The following is a 22,136-nucleotide window of genomic DNA, read 5'->3' as shown; positions in this document are numbered from 1 at the left end:
CTATGTCAACACCTACATGGTGCAATGGATAGATTGTTGGGCCTGGAGTCAGGAAAACCTGAGTTAAAATCCAGCCCCTGATACCAGCTGTGTGACCTCGGGATGAGACATTTAACTGCTTGCCTGAGTTTCTTCATCCATAAAATGGGGATAAGAGTAAGGGCACCCACATTCTGGGGCGGTTGTGAAGATCAAATGAGAGAAAATTTGTGAAGTGCTTAGCATAGTGCCCAGCACATAATAGGTGCTATAGAAATGTTTGCCGTTATTGTTAATGTTGTTATTAGTAGTATTTTCAAATGTCAAAATGAGCGTCTCTGTTTTCTTCAGTCAGTAGTAAAGTCCAGAGGAGAATACAGTAGCTCTCTTTATTACTTGTATCTCTGTTCCTAAACAGCTTTCCTCTGATCTCAGGGTTTTTCCACTTGCTCTCTGCACTGAGTTTTCCAAGTTTGGAAATAGTGTGGTGGCATGGTAGATAGAGGATTGGACTTGGAGTGAGGAGGATGTGAGTTCAGATCCTTACTCAGACACTTACTCGTGACCCTGGCCAAATCACTTAATCTCTTTTGCATATGGGGGGAGAGGGAAAGCATTTATTAAATGCTGACTGTATTCCAGGCACTGTGCTAAGTACTAGGGATACAAATACAGACAAGCCAGACAGTCTCTGTCCTAAGGGTCTTTCATTCTAATGAGGGTAACATACAAAGGGCTGCTGGAAAGAAAGAGGAAGAGGGGAATGCATGAAAAATAGCACCTAGCTTACAGGCTTGTTAGGAGGATCAGATGATGTAGCATTTAAAGGGCTTTGCAAACCTTAAGCACTATATAAATGTTAGTATTGTGGTGATTGTTTTGGGGCAGTAGGGGATGACTGGGGAACATGAATCCTATGGCTACAATCAGACTGTCATCATTGCCTAATACAGAGAAAGACTAAGCAGTTCAATATTCAGTTCCATTCAGTGGTGGTGGCGGTGGTGGTGATGGGGCGTGGGGGTGGCCAGGCTCTGGGTCACAATAGAAAAGAATATATTTCTAAGAAATCACGCTTGGTTTGTCTAGAGATCTAGTCTTCTATCTCCACTGTTCATTAGTGGGTTTTTGAGAGGAGGTAGGTGCTTTCTGCTTAAAGAAATCATTGCATTTAGAAGTGTTGGGGGAAAGATTGAGAGGGAAGGAGGTTTTGGTTCATACGTTTCTTTTTCTTGGTTATGAATTCACAGTGTACTATGCCCATGACAAATTGGATGACTTCATTGGCATTATTAACACATTTCTGCATCCATTGTTTATGGAAATCAGGAAAGGACGTTCAGAAGACAGTGGAAAGATTTTTTATGCTCTGGTAAGTGCGTGGCTGAGTGCCCCCTTGTGGGATGTCCCTGTCAGCGGCCGAGGCTAAATGGAAAAGCTGTTTTGTAAGTGGTGAGAGTGTACTTTGCCGTTCTCTTTCAGCCCCACCTTCGTCTGCTACTTTGGGTGTGTGGAGATGAACTGGATCTTCCAGATCATCTATTCCAACCTCTTTGTTGTTCAGCTGTTTCCATCCTGTTCACTCTCCATGACCCCATTTGGGGTTTTCTTGGCAAAGATAGTGGAGTGGTTTGCCATTTCCTTCTCCGGCTCATTTTACACATAAGAAAACTGAGGCAAACAGGGTGAAGTGCCTTGCCAGATTTGAACTCACAAGGATGAGTCTTCCTCTCTCCAGGCCCAGCACTCTATCCATTGTGCCACCTAGTTGCCCTTCAAGCCTCTTTACAGATATGGAAACTGAGACCTCAGGAGATGAAATGGCTTTCCCAAGGCCACATAACTGATTAGTGGAAGGAGTGGGACACAAATCAGGTCCACGGATTTTCTGAGTGTTCTTCATACTGGCCTACTGGCACACTTCCTTTAGGTCTTTTGATCTTCTGAATGTTCTTTCTATTAAACCATTAACACCATCAGGCTCGGAACATAGGATAATAGGGTTTAGATCTGTAAGGGACTTTAGTAATCACCTGAACTAAGAGCCTTATTTTACAAAAGGGGAAAACTAAGACCCAGAGCCATTAAGTGACCTGCCCAAAGTTACCCAAGCAGTCATACTTGTAGCAGTGATTACCATAGTAATTTTTGGCATTTGTATAAATACTTCAAGGTTCAGTCAACATTCTTCACAACCACCTTTCAGTTAGCAGTCCAGTAGTTGCTCTCCACTTTCTGCCCTTCTCCATGGAGCTGTTTCTTCTGCTTTTTCCCTCACCTCATATTCCTTTGGAACAGACCACAAAGTTCATCTTTGTAGTAGTTCTTTCCTAGGAAATTCCCCCAAATAGATGGAGTATTGGGACCAGAGGGAGGAGGATATTCTTGCCTAGAGTCATTGTGCCAAACTTGTGGAAAAAACCACTGTGCTTTCTGTTTTTATTATGTTTCTCTTTGCCCTTGGGATTAGGAAAGGAACCAGAGTGTGAGTCCCGAGGTGAGTGGTCTGGCCACCTCCTTCCTGTTCCCCAAAAGGGGGGTGGAGAATGGGAGAAGAAAGGAAAGAGAGAGACAGAGCAAAATAGAGACATGCAGAGACAGGCAGGCCTCTGAGTTATCTTAGCTCCTGTTGCCCCCTTGGGAGGTTTAACCAGGGCTTCTGAACTAGATTGGTGTAGCAAGAGGGCCAGGTGACCTAAATCTGCTCGATCTAAAACTGTTCTTAAGAATCTGCTCTGATTTTAGCCAAGTCTTAGAGAGTCACTGAGGAAGTGGGATAGTTTTAATGCTAATATGTATATATATGTGTGTGTTAGAAATGCCCCCATTAGAAATGGCCCCAACTCACCCTCCTATTGGAAACTCTTCTAATTCTAGAATCAGCCTGGAGTAGACTCCCTGAAATAGATTGTGATCAGAATAGGTCTGATTGGGGGGGGGGGGGAGGCAGTCTTTTTTTCTAGATCACTCTAGAATCACTCTATATTTAGGGGAAGGAGGAATAGGGAATTTGCCACGTCTTTGAGGAAGCTTTTGCTTTCAGTTATGTCCAAGGAAAGACTGATGGCCTACTCTGTGTAAGGTGCATTGCAAACTAAATTGCCATATGGCAAATGTGATATATTATTTTTTTCTGATGCGTAGTGTGCACAGAATGACTGAACTGTAGAATGTTCTCGTCCTGGGCTGCTGCTTATCTGGGGCCAGAGCCATTAACAGTAATTCACAAGGGGAAAGCCTGCAGTTTTAGATTTCAATTCTTGTTAATAAGAAATAAGATTTAAGCTGCAAAGTTTGAAACTATTTTTTACTGAGTCATAATGATAACTGTGTCTGGCCACAAACATCACATGACCTCATCTGGTTATAGTTGTGGAAAGGACTGAGCTTAGGACATTGTATTATGACTGAAATAGTTATAAAGACTAGAAGTAATAGTTAAGATTTGTCTGGCTAGAAACATTCTAAATACAAGCTCACAGGACTCTGGCCAACAGACACTGAAGAGATTTTATTTCATAAATGGGAATTTGGGTAAAACATACTTTTAAATTTTTGGGGGGGGGGGTAACTCTTAACTCATAACATTGTTTTGCACCAGGCAAAAATATATGAAAAGCTTTTCAGTAATGCCCTCTTCTTACCTCCGGAGCTGCCTGTCCTATTGCTATCATACAACATTTAGGAGCTAAGTCTCAGTATTCTCCTGAAATGTCAGTTAGTCTTATTATAATTAAAAAATTGCCATGATCACCTATTCTTGTCTTAGTTTTTCCCTATAGGTTATAAAGCAGAAAAAGAAGGGAACAAGTAGAACTTTGGAGGGAGCCATTTTATCCTCATTCTATTTCCTATTGTTTCTAGCAGTCAGAACTCTTAGAAAACCTCAGGATATGTGTGTGGTGGATGCAGGGGCAGGAGTACAGGGGGAGCTAGTAAGACAGGCAGGAGGGCCAGAGATGTCCCTGGTCACTGCTAAGGCAAGAGAACGCAGAGATGGATTTTAGCCCTTACAAATTAGAATGTTATTACACGATGTACCACAAACTGTGTGAAGCTGGGCAAGGCTTTTGAGCCTTCTGAGCTCCAGATTCTTCATTGTTAGAAGGAAGGGGGTGGCCTAAGACCCTTTCCATCTCCAAATTCTGTCCTCTACTCTGAGGCTCCAGTCTTGGTAGTATTTATGGGAAACATCCTGGTAAACCAGAGAGAACCCTGCATGAGGAGGTTGTTGAGCTCTGTTTGAATTTTACCTCTTCCTCTAATGAGCAGAGTGGTCATCTGCTCTCTGAGCCCAAGCATTTTTCTTCTAGAAAAGAGGGGATTGGATTAGATTATTTCTAAGGTTTCCATTTCTAACAATGTCTCTTATACCATTAGCTCTTTTGCAGAAGCAATTAAGCCAGCATTCAGGAGCTGGCTTAGGAATCTGATTATGTTTCATGGGGAGAATGCATTGCAAGTTGCAGGACACTAACTTACCTAAGTTACAAATGGATTTTGTCAACTCAGCTAATTTCACAGTGCTTTTAGCACTGTCTCTAAATACAGGAATTACTGTCATAAGAGAGAGGCAACAGCATGACTTTTGACAACAGAAATAGCTGTGTCTGTCATCTAATGAGTTGATTGGATATTCAAAATTTTAAAGTATGAAATCTTTTACCCTTAATTTACTGAAACCAAGTGTAATTCAGTGAAGTTATGGTATAAGTGTGTGTGTGTGTATTTATTGAGAAAACAAGGCATAAATGAGAATTCAGTTGTTAGTAGGTTAATTGAATAGAAGTTGCATCTCAATCTGCAAGGTTATATGGGATTTCCTGAAGGCCACATAGGGATTTGGCAACAGAGGTAGCCTTCAGCTCCAGGTCCTGTGTTTTCAAAACCTAGTGCTAATTCTACTATGTGGTGGTACTAAAAAGTGTGGCTAAATGAACCTCTGCTGTTTTCACTTGTAACATGCAAGTGATACCCTATACATTGGCCGGGAGTAAGGAGCATATAACTTTGGACAAACCACTAGAGCTTGGGGCATTGTAGCAGGCCTAAAATTGTTTCTGAGCCCGTGTTTCCTCCTCTCTAAAACTGAAGGTTAGGTTGGGTGATCTCTGAAGTCCCTCCCAACTCTCACATTTGATGATTCTTCAGCAGCAAAAATCTGCCTTCTCTCCACACTCCCCCACCTCCTCACCAGTTGAGAATAAAAAAAATAACAAACCCCTTGTTGTGAACATGTATAATCAAATGCCTTGTCTGTGCCTCATCCTGTTCTCTGAGCCCTTCGGCTCTCCATCAGGAGGTATGGGGCATATTTCAGCATTTCCTCTGGATTCCTGGTCGGTCGTCACCCTGACTCTTTCAGAATTTGTCCTTTCCACATTGTTATTGTTGACATGGTTTTTCCTGGTTCTGTTTGCTTCCCTCTGTATCAGTTCATGCAAGTCTTCTCAGCTTTCTCCGAAATCATCTCCATCATTTCTTTCAGTACAATAATATTAATTTTTATGTATTTGTTTAGCATTTATTTACCCCCAGTTACATGTGAATAATTTTTAACATTTGTTTTTAAAACTTTGAATTCCAAATTCTCTCCCTTCCGCCCTCCTCCCTCCAAACCCCCTTTCAGCACAATAATATTGCATCACATTTATGTACCCTAACTTATTCAGCCGTCTCCCAGTTTGTGGTCACTCCTTCAGATTACCATTCTTTGACACTTCAAGTTTCTTTTTCTTAGGACTAATCCCTCTCTTAATCTACTCCCCCTCCCCTAAATCCTTTTGCCCTCGTGTTTCCCTTTTGAGTGAAATCTATTTCTACACCCACATTCTGTGATGTGTATATTATTTCCTTGAGAGTGAGGTTCATGTTTCAGCTGCTTCCCCTGCCCCTCCTCCTTGTCTGTATGGTTGTCCACATGAGTGTGTGAGATTATTTTCCCCAACATTCTTTTCTGTACTCTGCCTTCCCCCTGCAGTATATTCCTTTTCCCTCTCTTTCCATTCTTCTCTTAAGATCATTAAGAATAATGTTTTTAAATGCATAAAATATATAATATTACAAAGGAAACCACTTATATTGAAATGTAATTATCACAATCTTACATTTTATAACCCTTCCCCCAAGATTAAAAACCTCTGGTTTAGAGAAAAAACCAGTGAATTTGGAGTCAGGAATCCTGGTTCTGCCACTTATTACCAGTATGACCTTGGGAAAATTGCTCCCCATCCCCAGACTTCATTTTCCTTTTTTGTAAAATGAAAAATTTATGCTAGATTATCTCTAAGGTATTTTCCAAGTTTAAAAAAATGTTATTTTAAGATTGACAAAGTGATATAAGGAGAGTAAATATTATCATCTTAGTTTTATAGAAAAGGGAACTGGGCTCAGAGAAGTCATAGTACTACTGATTATTAATGAGAGGGCAAAAATTAATATTCAGTGTGACTACTCTTTTTAGGTGAATCTTGCAATAACAGAAGCTACCAAAGTGGCATCTGACTATGCAGAAAATGAATTGGAATTATTTAAAAAAACTGTAAGTATCATCAAATAGAATGGGGAAATTTTTTGTCTTCTAGTTAAATTAATAGTCTTTGGGGAATGATTAAAGGGGTACATGTCATTTTATTTTGATGCATAATAATTAGCTGGAGTAGGCATGTACTACAAGTCAAATGAATGAAGAAGTCTTTAGTTAGGGAACTAATTAGTGTTAAATCAAAATCTTTGAAGGTTTTTCAAAGAAGGGTTTGGTTTTTTGTTTAATGTATCTCACCAGGAATTCCCAGCAAGGATTACTAAATGGTCTCTAGGGAAAATAGCTGTCTGTGGAACATTTTATTGTGGCATATAAATAACCCTGGATTCTCAGTCAATCAGTCAATCAACAAGCATTTATTAAATGTCTTTTATGTCCCAGGGCTCTGCTAGGCACTGTAGATAAAGGCGGAAGTCCAACAGACCTTGCTCTTGAAGAGCTTAAAGTCTCAGCTGGGGAGAAAACATGGACTTATAGGTATATGCAAAAGAAATGAGCTAATGAACTACAAAAGCATTTATTAAGCACTTACTATGTGCAAAGCACCAGGAATACAAATAGAGAGGTAAGACAACCCCTGCTCTTGAGGAGTTCACATTCTGATGGGGGAGATCACATATATAGGTTTAGTTAAGCTGCAAATTAGATGGAACATCCCATGGTCCTTGGGGTAGAGAGGCAAAGGAGATGGCAATGCCTATTCTTTAATGACATTTCCACTGACAAAATCTTAGGAGTTCAGCCATTTGATGGGGCCAAAATCTTTGGTGTCAAGAACTTTCTTTTCTGAGTCTTCAGTATCTATGGCTCTAGCACCTTTAGGCATAGCTGGCAGGCTGCATTTCCACAGGGGTTGCTTCCCAAGATGATGTCTATGGACCATTGTGTAGGAAACATTGTTCTTTCCAAGGCTTTTAGGCTCAGAGTCCTGGGCTGTCTTCATCAGGCTTTGAGATGGCATTTAAGGTGGTGGAGGTGGACTGTCTTACTTGGCACATGCTGCCGCCCATCTCTCCTTCCAGGTGACTTGCTGCTTCAGCTAGACTGGCTTGCTTATGCTTTGTGGGGCAGTTGATTAGCAGTTGGTCAGAATGACTAGCCCCTTCTCTAAAGGAATTGCTAGATAGAAGATAATTTTGGGAGACATATATTGGGCAGTTGATTTGCAGTTGGTCAGAATGACTAGCCCCTTCTCTAAAGGAACTGGTAGAAGATAATTTTGGGGGACGTATATTAATGGCTGAGGGGATCAGAAAAGGCTTGATGTAGAAAGTGGTGCTTGAACTGAACCTTGAATGAAACGTGGAATTCTTCAAAGCAGAGGTGAGGATGGAGTACATTCCAGGTATGGGGGGCCATTGCAAAGGCAAAGAGATGGGAGGAGTGTCTTGTATAAGGAACAGAGAGAAGGCACAGTTTGACTGGACCATAGAGTTCAAAAAGGGTAATAATGAGGCTGGAAAGATAGGTTGTGGCCAGCTTATGAAGAGCTTTAAAAGCCAAACAGAGGAGTTACATTTGGTCATAGAGACAATAGAAAACACTGGAGTTTATTGAGTAGGGAAGTTTCATGATCATATGCTTAAGGAAAATCACTTTGGTGATTTTGTGGAGGATGAGTTGGAGAGGGATGAAACCTGAAGTAGAGAGGCCAGTTAGGAGCCATTTCGGTGTTCTAGCATGAGGTGTTGAGAGCCTGCGTTAAGGTGGTAGCTATGTGAACATGGAGTGGGGGACAGAGGTGGAGGATTTTGTGGGGATAGAAAGGACACAACTTGGCAACTCATTAGATACTTGTAATGAGTGAGGACTTGAGGATGTCATTGAATTTGCAAACCTGGATGACTAGAAGGAACTGGTGGTGCCCTTGACAGAAAGAGGGATAGGTCTGGGGGAAAAGGTGATGAGTTCTGTCTTGGGCATGCTGAGTTTGAGATGTGTATGGAGCATTCAGTTCCATATGACCAACAGGAAGCTCATGTTGTGCTTCTCAGTCTAAGGAGAATCATTAACTGAGGCTGGAGATGTCAGTTGATGAGTTATAGATGATGCCTAGAGATTAATGAAATCTATATGAGCTGATGTGGTGTAAGAGTGAGGAAGGAGAGAGAGAGAAAGAGACAGAGAAAGAGACAGATATGGAGAGAGAGAGAGAGAAAGACAGAGAGAGATATGGAGAGAGAGAGAGAGATATGGAGAGAGAGAGAGAGAGAGAGAGAGGGAGAGGGAGAGGGAGAGGGAGAGAGAGAGGGAGGGAGAGAGGGAGAGGAAGGAGAAGAGGTCTTGGGATAGAGGCCTAGGGTTTATCTGTAGCCGAGGGGCTTGGTGTGGATGAAGGACCGGCAAAGGACACTTAAAAAGAGCAGTCAGACATAGAGGAAGAGAATTATGAAAAAGCAGCATCACAAAACCCCAAAAACCCGGAGAGGAGAGAGCATCTTCAGCAGCGTCTTATGACTGAGAACAGTCAGGAAGGATAAGATCTGTAAGAAGATCATCAGATTTGGCAGTTTATCATCATTAATAACTTTGGAGAGGGCAGTTTCAGTTGCGTGATGAAGTCACAAGCCAGATTGCAAAATTTAGAAGTGAGAAGAGGGTAAGCTTTTTCTAGCTTGGCTAAGAAAGAGAGGAAAGATATAGGTTGACAGCTTGAGGGGATGACAGGGTTTACTGAGAGCTTCTCAGGATGAGGGGCACTTGGGCATGACGGAGGCAGTAGGATTCATTATGAGGCAGTGGAACATAAGCTCGGGCAGACCCTACCATGCTGGAAAGGCCTTAGGGCTGGTTCTAGCAACAGATTGAGCCTGTTTTCTGAGGGCTAGCCTAATTAAATGCAAAAGGTTCATCAATAGTAGTCTGACCATTTAGGGACAAATATTTTGGCCTTGGCAACCTTGAAACTAAATTAGTATAAAATGATCCTCTGTCCCACGTGGCCCCCATCTGCTTCTGAAGCAATGTTGGCAGGGTAGCAGAACTGGAGGCAGAGGGCATACATAATAATACAACACAATAAACATTTATTGAGCGCCTGCTGTGTGCCAGGTACAGTGCTAAGCCCTGGGCATACAAAGAAGAAAAAGAAAGCGAGTCCTTGCCCTCCAGGAGCTTACAAACCGATGGGGGAAACAACACACAAAAGTGTAAGACAGTGGCACAGGATGGGCAGGTATAGATAGGTGGTGGGCTATGTCATTGGAGGGGATGTCCACCTTGATGAGCTGCCTTAAAATATTTGATGATCTTGCCACAGTTTTACCTTCAAGACAGATTAGGATGTGAATTTTGCCCTGCCTGGATTGGGAACCACAAGGCTAACTTTGTGTGTGCTGTTCTGGTCATTTGTAAAATAAGATTTAAGAGTTATTGACTATTCCCTTTCATCTCTCTAGTAAGAAATTCAGTAGCTAACAATTTAAATAAAATTATTTATTATATAAATACTACACTGTGTTTATAAAGTGCTTTACAGACAGTATTCATTTGACCCTCACAAAAATCTAGCGAGGAAGGTAGGCAGTGTGTATTCTCACTTCAGTAGGGTTGCATAGGCATTACCTACATATAAAATTAAGCTAGTTTCTCAGTGCTATGGAATAGAGAGGCTCCTTTGCAGGTGTGCCATTTTGGGACTTAAAATCTTGGAGGTAAAAGTGGGCCAAAGATACAGGCTTGAGATTCATTTACTGTAAAATATTTCTTGCAGATGGACTTGATTGTTGAATCAGAAAGTGGCTATGCATCATCCACCAGTATTTTAAACCTGTCCGACAAACTCCAGAGCAAAAAAATGAGGAAGAAGGAAGCGGAACAAGTGCTCCAGATGTTTGTTCAGGATAAGTGGCTTTCAGAAGTAAATTGTCCTGGAATGCACTATGGCTATTTTTAAAGCATTGACTGATTTTTAGGGCAAATAATTCTTCCAAAGTGTTCATTTAATTAACTGCTACTTCAGGAGGGAAAGCAAAACTAGAAAAAGATTGTTCCATGGATTGTGCTTGAACGTAAAGATACTTGTTCCTCTCCCTTTGGGGCTCTTAGTGCTGACGCAGAACTCCTGGTTCTGCATTTTGTAACGGTGTGATAGCATTTCTGAGAAACTCCAGACAGGGCGCAGAAAGTGAGGTTCTTGTCACAGAAGCCTCGATTATCAGCAACTTCCTTGCAGTGAGTGTCTGGCGATTTTGTTCTGGCTGGCTGGCATGGTGATGCTATATCCTTCCTCATATGGTTGCTGGCTGACACACTGGACCTGCTGATACCGCTGTCAGCCTCTTTTTCAGGGAAAGCTCACTTCTTGGTAGCTCTGCATGCATAGTTCACTGATGTCATGGAGGTAGACTGGTAACTGCAGGAGGTGGAACTCAAACAAGACAGTACTCTGGTGTTTCAGTGCTGATCAGTTTGTTTACATTTCAGGGAGTTAGCTGGGAAGACAGTATTTAATACTGATGAGTAACCTGACAAATTCCAAATGCATTGAGCCTGCAGAATGTTTAACTTATCACTTGGATTTCTCAATTAACTTAAATTGGTTTCTAGAATCAGATTTTTTTAGTTTTAGAAGAGACCTCAGAGATCAGTGATTCAAACCTCCTTATTTCATAGAGAGGTAAATTAAGACTCAGAGAGATAAGGAGTAGAAAGAGGGCTAGATTTGGAGTTAAAGACTCAAGTTCAGACCCCACATTTGCTGCTTGGGGGAAGGGGAAGGGTACCTACTTTGGTTCAGGCACTGTGCTAAGTGAATCACACATAGTACCTCATTTGATCCTCACAATAACCCTATGAGGTAGGTGCTGTTTTCATCCTCATTTAACAGTTGAGGAAACTGAGGCAGGCAGTGGTTAAGTGACCAGGGTCACACAGTTAGTATCTGAGGACAGAGTCTTCCAGACTCCAGATCCAGTGTTCTAAACACTGAAACCCTTAGCTGGTTACTACTTACTACTTGTGTGACCCTGCATAAGTGTCTTTATCCCTCCAGACCTTGGCTTCCTTATCTACAAAATGATCAGGCCAGATTAGATTATTTAGAACCTTCCATCCCTATTCCTGGAATCTTGTATAATGAGGTGAATTGCTCAGAGATATAGCCAGTAAGTGGTAAAAGCAGGATTTGAACTTGGGTCTTCTAAGTCCAGGAAGACTTGAATTTGAATCCTACCCTGGACACTTACTAGCTGTGTGAGCCTGGGCACTTTGGAAACCTCAAAGTGCTGTAGAACTGTTAGCTATTATCATTTTCCCATTTCCTAGTGTAAAATATCAAAGATAGGAACATCTCTGCTACCTGGCACATTGACCGAGATAATGAAATCAGTTCATAAGAAATCTGAGATGGGAAGAACTATTTAATATTAAGTGGTCAGTACATTTTGTGGAAAAGGAAAAATGTTTGACCTCAGGTTCTCTGATACCACGGCCAGGGTTCTTTCTGTTTCTAGCTGGTTCCCCTGGGTTCACATTACCAGTTGTGCTGCTGCTACCACCCAGATCAAGGTGGACCCTTTGTCAACGTTTTGAGACCTATTTCGTACTTTTGTGAAATGAATGGGTTGCCTTAGGCAACCTCTAAGGGCTCTTTGAATTTTCTCATACTTCCCAATGACTTAGTTACATGGCTAGGGACATCAGGAACCCAGAGCATGCTAGAATCTGTCTGCAGGGATTAAGCATAGGTCTCCAAGGGAGGTCTCAGTGTCAGCACTGGCCCTGACACTAGATGAAGGATCTTAGGCTAGGCTCTTCTCCTCTTAGTTGAGGCCTCTTTTCCTTGTCTCTAAACTAAAGCAGGGTATATTAGGCCATTTCAGAGGGCTCTTCCTACATGATCCAATTTCACAGAAAAGGTGTGAAGAAAGTACTTTGTAAAGTGCTACATAAATGGGAGATCTTACTAACTCATTAAAAAGAAGTGTTCATTAAGATACTTAACTTGATAGTCAAGAACCTCCCTCTACCTTTTTCAGGCCATCATCCTGTGTTTATTCTCATTGAGGGAGGTCCACCAAGGGTTTTTTATTGCAGAAACATCCTTATTTTGATTGGCCAATTGTGTGATCTTGGATAAGTCACAGCCCCTCCCTCTACTGCTTCTTCTTTTACAAAATGAGGAAGGTGATCTAGATGAGCTTTGAGGACCCGCTTACTTTGAACTCTCAAGGTCTTAAGACCTCTGCCCACCTTGGTCCTCTGCCATTTTCTTTCTTGTGTTATGAAGTAAAGGGCTTTGAGGGCTTCTCCATCTCCTCTTTCCATGCAAGAGGTTTTTGAAAAACACCAGTCCTCATATCAACAGCCTATCCTTATTTAGTTAAAGCTACTGCAGTATTTGGGAGGAGAAGCAGTGGGCACTTAGCCCAGGGAATTCCAAAGTATGACTTCCATTGTAGGACCATAGGATTTAGAGCTAGAGAGATTTAGAAATCATCCCTTTGAAGAACTGAAGAAAGTAAGACGTGGAGATGTGCAATATCTTGTGGTTAAGTTTACACAAATAGTATGTTACAGGTCCACCCCAAACCAAGATGCTGTTTTGATTCTAAATCTAGGGATTTTCACTGAACTGCACAATGTTTAATGTCTGCATATAAGCACAGCCTGGGTCTTCTGGGCATAGATGTAGCTTTTCCCTATCCCTTCAGAGAAAAGGCTATTGACAGTGTTTTACTTGTACCAATTTTATACTTCTGCGTGCTGAGAGGATCTCAAAAGTCAAGGTGGCTCTAGTGCTTTCAGTTTTTTGACCTTAGTTGGACATGATTGCACTTAAGTGAAGGGATTTGATAGCATTGCTGAGTGAAGTGTGAAATCAGTAAATGATCATTTTTAAGTGTTAATCCATACACCATTATGGGGAACATGTATGTCCAAACCTCATAAATAATAGCACATATAAAAAATATGTGTATATGTATATATAAATATACATATGTATGTCGCATTACAATTTACAAAATACTTTATGTTCATTATAATCCTGTGAAATAGGATTTCAGCTTGAATATCCCTGTTTTATAGATAAAGAAAATGGGTTGAGGCAGGGGAAGTACCTGGCCTTCCTTCATATAGCTTAAATATAGGTCTCAAATACAGATCAACTGACTCCAAATCCAGTGTTTTTTCTACTATACTACCTTGTTTTTCCTTCTGAAACTCAATTTTATTTTATTTTTGGTTCCATATTCTCTCCTTTTGAGAAGGCAAGAAAAACAAAACCTGTTAAAAATATATATGATCATGCAAAACTAATCTCCATAGTAGTTATGTTCCAAAAATAAAAACAGCAAGAAAAAGAAAGAAATAGAAGAAAATGTGCTTCAGTTTGAGCTTGAGTCCCCTCAGTTCTCTCTCTGGAGGTAGATAGCATGTTTCATCATGAGTCTTTTGGAATTGTGGTGGGTCGTTGTGTTGATCAAAGTGACCAAGTCTGTCAAAGTTGATTATCTCTACAATATTGCCATTACTGTATAAATTGTTCTGATTCTGCTCAGTTCGCTCTGAATCAGTTCATAGGAGCCATCCTACATTGCTTTTTCATAAATAAAGTGGTGGAAGGAATATGTGTAATGTTATGGCACTCTTTGATCTGGCACCATATTGCCTCTTGACAGGGTGCTTTTTAATGTTCTTGACATTTCATTTCTGTGTGTTTTACCTCCACAGCTAAATCTTAGCCTCAAGGATAAGAGCTTGTTGACATTCTCATTATTATACCTCCCCTTCCCCTCTGTTGTCCTCTCCCCTCTATCCTTTTCTTCCCACCATGAACCTTCAGTAAATGCTTGTTGGCTGTCACTATCTCTTTAGAGACATGGTGAATACACTTTACATACTCGCTGCATCATGGAATTGGATCAGTATATATGTGAGACATATCAAGATGTCAAAAAGTGCAACATCTGCCACACTCTTGCCATCCAGGTAAATAAATGTAAAGCTTTTGGACTGATCTTCATGATTACCATTCTATAGACTTATAGTAGTTCTACTGGGTACTTTGAATTTCACAGACCTTTGATATCATAAGCTGACTAACCCATTAGTTTCATTCTGGTCACATTCTACCCAACCAGTCAATCCACAAACAGTTTTTAAGCCCCTACTATGTGTCAGGCCCAGGAGGGGAAAAGAATACAACATTTTTCTGGTAATAAACTTCTATTGCTATTAGCACCAACTTCTTGCATCTAACACCTTGTTCATAGTTTCAAATATTGTAGATATTTTTGTTAGAACATTGCTTTCTCATGCTGTTTCCCCCAAATAAGTAGAACGTTACTGGGCCAGAGTCCTCCTTCAGAGTATTAGTCACTTCGGAAAGTACATGAAATTGCATGTCATGAGAGGGTCATTCTAGAGGACAGATAGAACTCTAGATGTCTGGTATTATTTTTAAAAGTGCCCAAGGAACACTTGTGGTAGTGGTGGGGTCAGCCAAAAAGGATATCAGAGATTATCTATCTAGGTCAACTAGTTTTAGTGAAGTAAAAATGGAGAATTTTCCCATGTTCACGTAGCTAATCTGTAGCAAAGTTGGAACTTAAACTCTCAGGTCCCTTTACAGACATACATCCTGTGGTTCAGCACATAGAATCCCGATAGCAAAATGAACACAAGCGCTTCTAGAACTTACAGGAGAAAGTTCTTCATCACTGGAATGAATGACAATAATTATGGACTCTTAAGGGAGAAGATATACTGTCCACTTAAAAATTTCGAGCAAAATGCAGAAAAATGTGAGACCTTTCATAATCAGCCGTTCTCATTTCAGGGCCAGTCCTGTGAAACCTGTGGAATTAAAATGCATTTACCTTGCATTGCAAAGTATTTCAAATCTCAGCCTGAGCCGCACTGTCCCCATTGTAATGAAGTTTGGCCGCCTGAGATGCGAGGTAGGATATGCCACATGGTTTAAACTTTGTCCTGGGCTTAATGGACTGGATCAAATGCTAGCAGGTTCGTCATGGACATCTTTATTTTCTTACTACGTTTTGTTTTTGTATCACCTGCTTTTCATAATATCTTCATATTCTCCTCCTACAGAGCCTTTTGTTATAATGAAGGAGAAGGGGAAAAAAAGTTTAGCACAACTAATCAACATGCCAAAAAAGTCTGACATTATATACAGGGTTTCAGACCCATAGCCCTCACCTCTGTAACAGGAGGTGCATTGTCTTTCCTCTTTGGGCCAGTCTTTTCATTATGCTTTCACGGCCTTGTTTCATTTGCTCTGTTCTTTCCATTGACATGGCTGCAGTAATTGTGTGGCGTTCTCCTGGTTCTGCTTATTGCATTTTGTATCATATTAGCTAAGACTTCCCTGTGCTTCTATGCATTCATTACATTGTTTTTAATAATACCATTTACATTTACCACAATTAATCTTGGCCATTCTCTAATCAATGAACATGTTTACTATATTTAGTTGTGTTTTTTTCTACTAGAAACAGTCTGACTGTATATATTGGGCTGTTTATGTAGCTTTTTTGTCGCTGACCTTCTTGAGGTAGATGCTTATCTTAGATATCAAATCCTTACCAGAGATATTTGATACAAAATTATTTCCTCCAGTAGATTGCTTCCTTTATTCCTAGTTGTGTTATTTATGCAAAAGCTTTTCAATTTTATGTAATCAAAATTACTTCTCATATTTTTATGATCAACTCTATTCCTTATTCCCTGTTAAAAATTCCCTATTTCTATTAAAAAATGAACCTGGTTGTGGTTATAAAAGGTACCTGATGTGGTTATCTTATGATTTTTGTGGTATGACCTTTAACATTCAGGTCATATATCTCTTGTTTCTTTCCAGTTTTACCAGCAATTCTTGTCAAATAGAGAGCTCTGCCCAGATAACTTAGGATTTGAGGTTTTATTGAAGCCTGGGTTATTTAGTTCAATTATTTTTTATTTTTTTCTTGTCTCATCTGCTCTACTTTTTAAAGTAGTGCCAAATAGTTTTGATGATTCCTGCTTTATGATACAATTTAGGGTCACTGTGCACATTTTCCATGCTAAAGATTTTAAGTGAGATGTAAATTTCTTTGCCTTGGTATTATTACTTCCAAAGCTTCTCTTGGGAGGAGTTTGCACTCCTCCTTTGGGAGGTTTTGCCCCAACTTTACCAATGTTTTCTTGGGAACCTATTGAAAACCTGAACCTTCCCTGAAACGTTTAGACTTGAGCTGAAAACCAGTTTTATGTTACATGTTCAAATTCCTAGTACCTAGGAATGTTCTTCAGCACTAGAAAGTATCAGATGCAGCTTCTGTAGGTGAAAGCAGCCTTTAAATCTTATCTGCGTTCTTCCTTATGCAGATTTCGTCCGACCAGATTCCCATTTGCCACCCAGTACTCCAAGAACTCCTAGAAGAATCTCATCTTCAGACACAAAGTGATGTGAAGAGCTCCATATTGAGTCAGGATTTTTTGCACTGGACTTTAACATTCACTTATGTTCAAATGGATTAAATGTACTAAGTGGTCATATTTTGAACCGATTAACCCATTTGAATAATTTTATATTAATTAGCCCTGCTTATTTGTATTGACTTGCTAATAAGTTTAAGTAAAGTAATTTTCATGAGATGGTGATTTTGGTACTTTTCTTGGTCTGTGCCCTGGCACTATGGATATTTGTATTGTTTGGTAATTTGTAATGGAATGAAATAGGAATTTATTTTGCTTTTCATAATTCAGATTTAAACTCGAGTGTTTTATACATCAGGGTTTAAATAAATATTTGAATTTAATTGAACTGAAATTGAAATAAGTTACATTTTAAATCCTTTGTTTTTATTGAGTCAGTGTTCCCTTTCAATATTTAATAAGTTGTCCCTTCAGTCTTGTCCCTGTTTTGCCTGATGCTGCATCAAGCCATAGGTGGCATCTGGATGAGGCTGCCTATTTACTGGCTAAGACTGAGACTTTGGCCAGGCATGAAGTTAGAAGTCAAGTTATGAGAACTCCCCAAAGGCAGGGTGGAACAGAGAGGTACTGCAGAGCCAGACAGCTTAACCTCGAGTGCTTTGGTCCCTCTTGCTCTCTTTTCCCAGGTCTTCTTTCTCACTCTGTGCTGAGGCTTGAGTCCATGGTATGCAGTGTTTATATAATTCCTTAGCCACCCCCTATTTGACCTTCACCCTTTGACTGAGATTAGGAAAAGAAATTGAATTCTCCCTCTATATTTCATGGTAATAGCCTCAGTGAGGCCTTTATTGGTCCTTGCCAATCCTCCTCTGCTCTTGCTGCCTTCTTATTCCATTCTTATTCCATTGCCCCTATTCCAGTTTCCTCATGCCTCAAGCTTCCAACAACATTGCTATGGCCCTCACTTAATAGCAGAGAACATTGCCTCCTACTTCAATGAAGCTTGTAACAATGGGAGCCCTTTGTTTTCCTCCTCAGCAATTCAAAATTTCTTAAAAATTTTCTTCTTGTTGCTACCTGTTTCACAGGAATAGGTATTCTTAGTCCTTATTAGGACAACTTCTCTCTCTGTGCCACTGTCCTCATCTCTTCTTGCTTTCTCTGGGAGTTTGCTGCAAAAACCCACCTCTCCCAATGCCATTGCCTTCCCTTGACTCTTCTCCCTTGTTAAGCTATCTGGAGACCTCTCCTCTTCCTTTCATAGCCATGCTTCTTAAAAAAAAAAAAAAAAAAAAGCTGTTTCCAGTGCCTCCATTTCTTTCCCCCACTGACCTTTTCTTTAGTTTGTATTTCCATTCTGCAGCATTGGACAGTATTAACCACTCCTGCTTTCTGGAGTTTCTTGTCCTACTTTCCTTGGCTTTCTGAGACATGACACTCCTGGTGCTTCTACCACTTGAATCAGTTCTCAATTGATCGTTCTCTTCTTATCCCCTTAAGGTCAGTGTTTCCCAGTGCTCTGTTATTGCTCCTATCTCTTAATAATTCCCTCCTTGGCTAACGCATGCAATCTCACAGTGCCAGGTATTGCTTTAAAAAATGTTTTTTTATTCATTTTCTGTATCTGATATCACCCCAGTTATCTCAAATATCCATCCCTCTTCCTTTCCTAGAGAGTAATGCCATGCGACAAATGGTGTTTCTTTAGAGAGGAAGAAAAAAGTCAGCACAATAGGTCAGTGCACTAAAGAAGCCTGAGAATGTGCCATGTGTAACCCTTGTGCACCTCCTACTCCCTCCTCCCTCTTCATGGGAATCCTGTCTGATCTTTATCATTTTTTCACATTTACTTTTGATTTTTTGGCATGTGGTTGTTCATTCCATTTACATTGTAGTTCCTGTGCATGTTGTCTCCTTGGCTCTGCTTACTTTGCTTTGCATCCATTCATATAGATCTTCTCTTGTGTCTCAGTATTTTTCACAAACATCATTTCTTATAGCACAGTAATATTCTGTTTCATTCATGTACCACCATTTGCTTAGCCATTCCCCAAGTGATGGGTATCTACTGTGTTCCCCATTCTCAGCTATCACAAAAAGTGGCCAGCTATCTCTTCTAGCCTTGATCCTTCTAGACTTGCATCTCAAACTATGTAAAGGACTTCCCTACCCAGCTGTCTGAGTAGCACTTCATGTTTAAAATAGCCAAAACTAAAATGATCTTTCCCCTAAGGCATGCTTTTATCAGCTCCCATGGATTTAATTACCATCTTCATACTGATGATTCTCCAGTCTACCTATCCTCCCCCCAGCTCTCTGCTGATCTTCAGTGTCACATCTCCAATTGCTTTTCAGCCCTATTGAACTGGATCAGTAGACATCTTAAATTCAGTATATTCAAAATGGAACTCATTATCTTTTTCCCCAATTCCTTCCTCCTCTTACCTGTTACCGTAGAGGGCAACACTCTCTATCCTAGCCACTCAGCTTGCAAACTGGTAATCATTCTGGATTTCACTCTCTCGCGCCTTATTGAATTTGTGGCCAAGGCCTGTCAATTTCACCTCTGCAACATCCCTTCTCTCCCCTGACACTGCCACCACCCTAGTGCCGGCCCTCATCACTTCCTGCCTGCATTACTGCAACAACCTGCTGGCAGCTTTGTCTCGAGTCTCTTCCCACTCCAAACCATCCTCCATTCAGCTACTAAAGTGATTTTCCTAAAGCACATGTGTGACTATAGCATTTCCCTACTCGAATAAACTCCAGTGGCTCCCTATTACTTCCAGAATCAAATACAAAATGCTGTTTGGCATTTAAACCACTTAATAATCTACCTCCTCTTACTCTTTGACATGTACTCTTTGATTCAGTGACACTGGCCTTCTGGCTGTTCCATGAACAAGACTCTCCATCTCTTGGCTCTGGACACTTTCTATGGCTATCTCTCATGCCTAGAATGCTTTCCCTTCTCTACTCTGTTGACTTCCCTGGCTTCCTTTAAGTCCCAACCAAGATCCTATCATCTACAGAAAGTCTTCCCTACTCCCAAATACAGTGCCTTCTTTCTGTTAATTACTTCCTATTTGTATATAGTTTCTTTGGTATATATTTGTTTGCATGTTGTCTCCCCCATAAGACTGTGAGCTTGAGGGCAGGGACCATCTTCTGCCTCATTTTGTATCCCCCGTGCTTGATACAGCATCTGGCACACAGTGGTCACTGAATATTTACTTTTTTTCTTAGCACCATCCTTTTTTTTTTTTCTTTCTCTCTTTTTTTTTAATTATTATTATTTTTTAATGTTTAACAATCACTGCCATACAATTGAGATTTTATCCCCCCCACACCTACCCCCCACTACCCCCCTCCCTCCCCACGACTGCATACAATTCTGTATAGGTTCTACATATACTTTCCTACTGAGTATATTTTCACTATAGTCATGCTATGTAGTCAGACTAAAATAAATGAAAGAAATCGTATAACAAATCAAAACATGATACACAAACACATACATATACACAAACATGATCTGCTACATTTTGTGAATGACTTCCATATTTCTTTCTCTGAGTGTGGAAGGCATTTTGCCTTGAGAACCACCTTTGGGATTTTTTTTTTTTATAAGAAGTTTTTGCGTTATTACAAAATTCCAAGTCTACCAGAAAAAACTCTCACACACTGTGGTCGTTGCTGTGCACAAAGTTCTCCTGGTTCTGCTCCTTTCACTCAGCATCAGGTCATATAAGTCCTTCCAGGCCTCTCTGAAGTCTTCTTGTTCATCATTTCTTATGGCACAATAGTACTCCATTACATTCATATACCATAATTTATTCAGCCATTCCCCAATTGATGGACATCCCCTTGACTTCCAGTTTTTGGCAACTACATAGAGTGCTGCTATAAATATTTTTGTACATGTGGGACCCTTTCCCATTTTTATGATCTCTTGGGGATATAGTCCTAGTAGCGATATTGCTGGGTCAAAGGGTATGCACATTTTTGTAGCCCTTTGGGCATAGTTCCAAATTGCTCTCCAGAATGGTTGGATGCGCTTGCAGCTCCACCAACAATGAATTAGTGTTCCAACTCTCCCACATCCTCTCCAGCATTTATCATTTTCTTGTTCTGTCATGTTTGCCAATCTTATAGGTGTGATGTGGTACCTCAGAGTTGTTTTGATTTGCATCTCTCTAACCAATAGTGATTTAGAGCATTTTTTCATATGATTATAGATAGCCTTAACCTCTTCCTCTGAAAATTGCCTGTTCATATCCTTTGACCATTTATCAATTGGGGAATGACTTGTATGATTATACATTTGGATCAGTTCTCTATATATTCTAGAAATGAGGCCTTTATCCCCGAGCTTAGCTGTAAAAATTCTTTCCCAATTTACTACATCCCTCCGGATTTTGGTTGCATTGGGTTTGGTTGTGCAAAAACTTCTCAGTTTAATGTAATCAAAGTTATCCATTTTGCATTTCATAATGCTTTCTATCTCTCCTTTAGTAAAGAATTCTTCCCTTCTCCATAGATCTGATAAATACACTATTCCTTGCTTCTCCAGTTTATTCATGGTATCAATCTTTATACCTAAATCATGTACCCATTTGGACTTTATTCTTGTGTACGGTGTCAGGTATGGGTCTATGCCTAATTTCCACCACACTGTTATCCAGTTTTCCCAGCAATTTTTGTCAAACAATGAGTTCTTATCCCAGAAGCTGGGGTCCTTGGGTTTATCAAACAGAAGGTTGCTTAGCACCATACTTTTGTTCACACTCTGGTTTCCTGTCTCGAATATCCTCCTTCCTCATCAGAACTCAAATTGTAGCTCCTTGAGGAGCCTCTCCCTCATCATAGATCTTTCCTTATTTTTAGTTTTCTGTGTGTTCTCTCTCTGAACCAGACAGTAAGTTCCACAAGGCTGGGACTGTGGCTAATCAATGCTTTTGATCTCCCTCTTTTGCCTCTGCACATTTAATAAACATTTGTTGAACTGCATTGGCAGGTAAGGTTCAGAATTCAGAGGTCAGGCAGTAAGGAGTTAACTAAAGAGACCAAACTAAGTGACCAAGAGAAAAGGAGCCAAGGGCTGGAACCAACAATGGAATCAGAAACCCAGGGCAGAGTTAGAGAGTTTGTCCAGGTATGGGATCTGGGTAAGGAGTGAGGTACCCTAATGACTACAACAGAGCTTATGGCTGGGCCAAGAGCTCCTAAGTCT

General features: G+C 40.5%; 1 protein-coding gene across 7 annotated transcripts in view; it reads left to right on the top strand.

The window, feature by feature from the left end:
- The window catches only part of NSMCE1 (NSE1 homolog, SMC5-SMC6 complex component), a 61,093-nt gene extending 43,796 nt beyond the window's left edge, over nucleotides 1-17,297 (top strand). For 6 of the 7 annotated variants that reach the window (XM_072597954.1, XM_072597945.1, XM_072597977.1 and 3 more), the window contains exons 3-8: nucleotides 1,230-1,351; nucleotides 6,443-6,520; nucleotides 10,236-10,382; nucleotides 14,342-14,455; nucleotides 15,306-15,426; nucleotides 16,853-17,297. In XM_072597954.1, the coding sequence (XP_072454055.1) occupies nucleotides 1,230-1,351; nucleotides 6,443-6,520; nucleotides 10,236-10,382; nucleotides 14,342-14,455; nucleotides 15,306-15,426; nucleotides 16,853-16,932 (662 nt within the window). In that variant the 3' untranslated portion in view covers nucleotides 16,933-17,297. Of the gene's footprint in view, nucleotides 1-1,229; nucleotides 1,352-6,442; nucleotides 6,521-10,235; nucleotides 10,383-14,341; nucleotides 14,456-15,305; nucleotides 15,491-16,852 lie in introns of all 7 variants that reach the window. The other variant, XM_072597986.1, reaches the window with a different exon arrangement.
- The last annotated feature ends 4,839 nt before the right edge of the window (nucleotides 17,298-22,136 follow it).

This window comes from Notamacropus eugenii, chromosome 1 (assembly GCF_028372415.1).
Source record: "Notamacropus eugenii isolate mMacEug1 chromosome 1, mMacEug1.pri_v2, whole genome shotgun sequence".
In the NCBI taxonomy this organism is placed as follows: domain Eukaryota; kingdom Metazoa; phylum Chordata; class Mammalia; order Diprotodontia; family Macropodidae; genus Notamacropus; species Notamacropus eugenii.
Note: the sequence above shows the minus strand (reverse complement) of the source record. Positions and strands in the feature narration are given on the sequence as shown.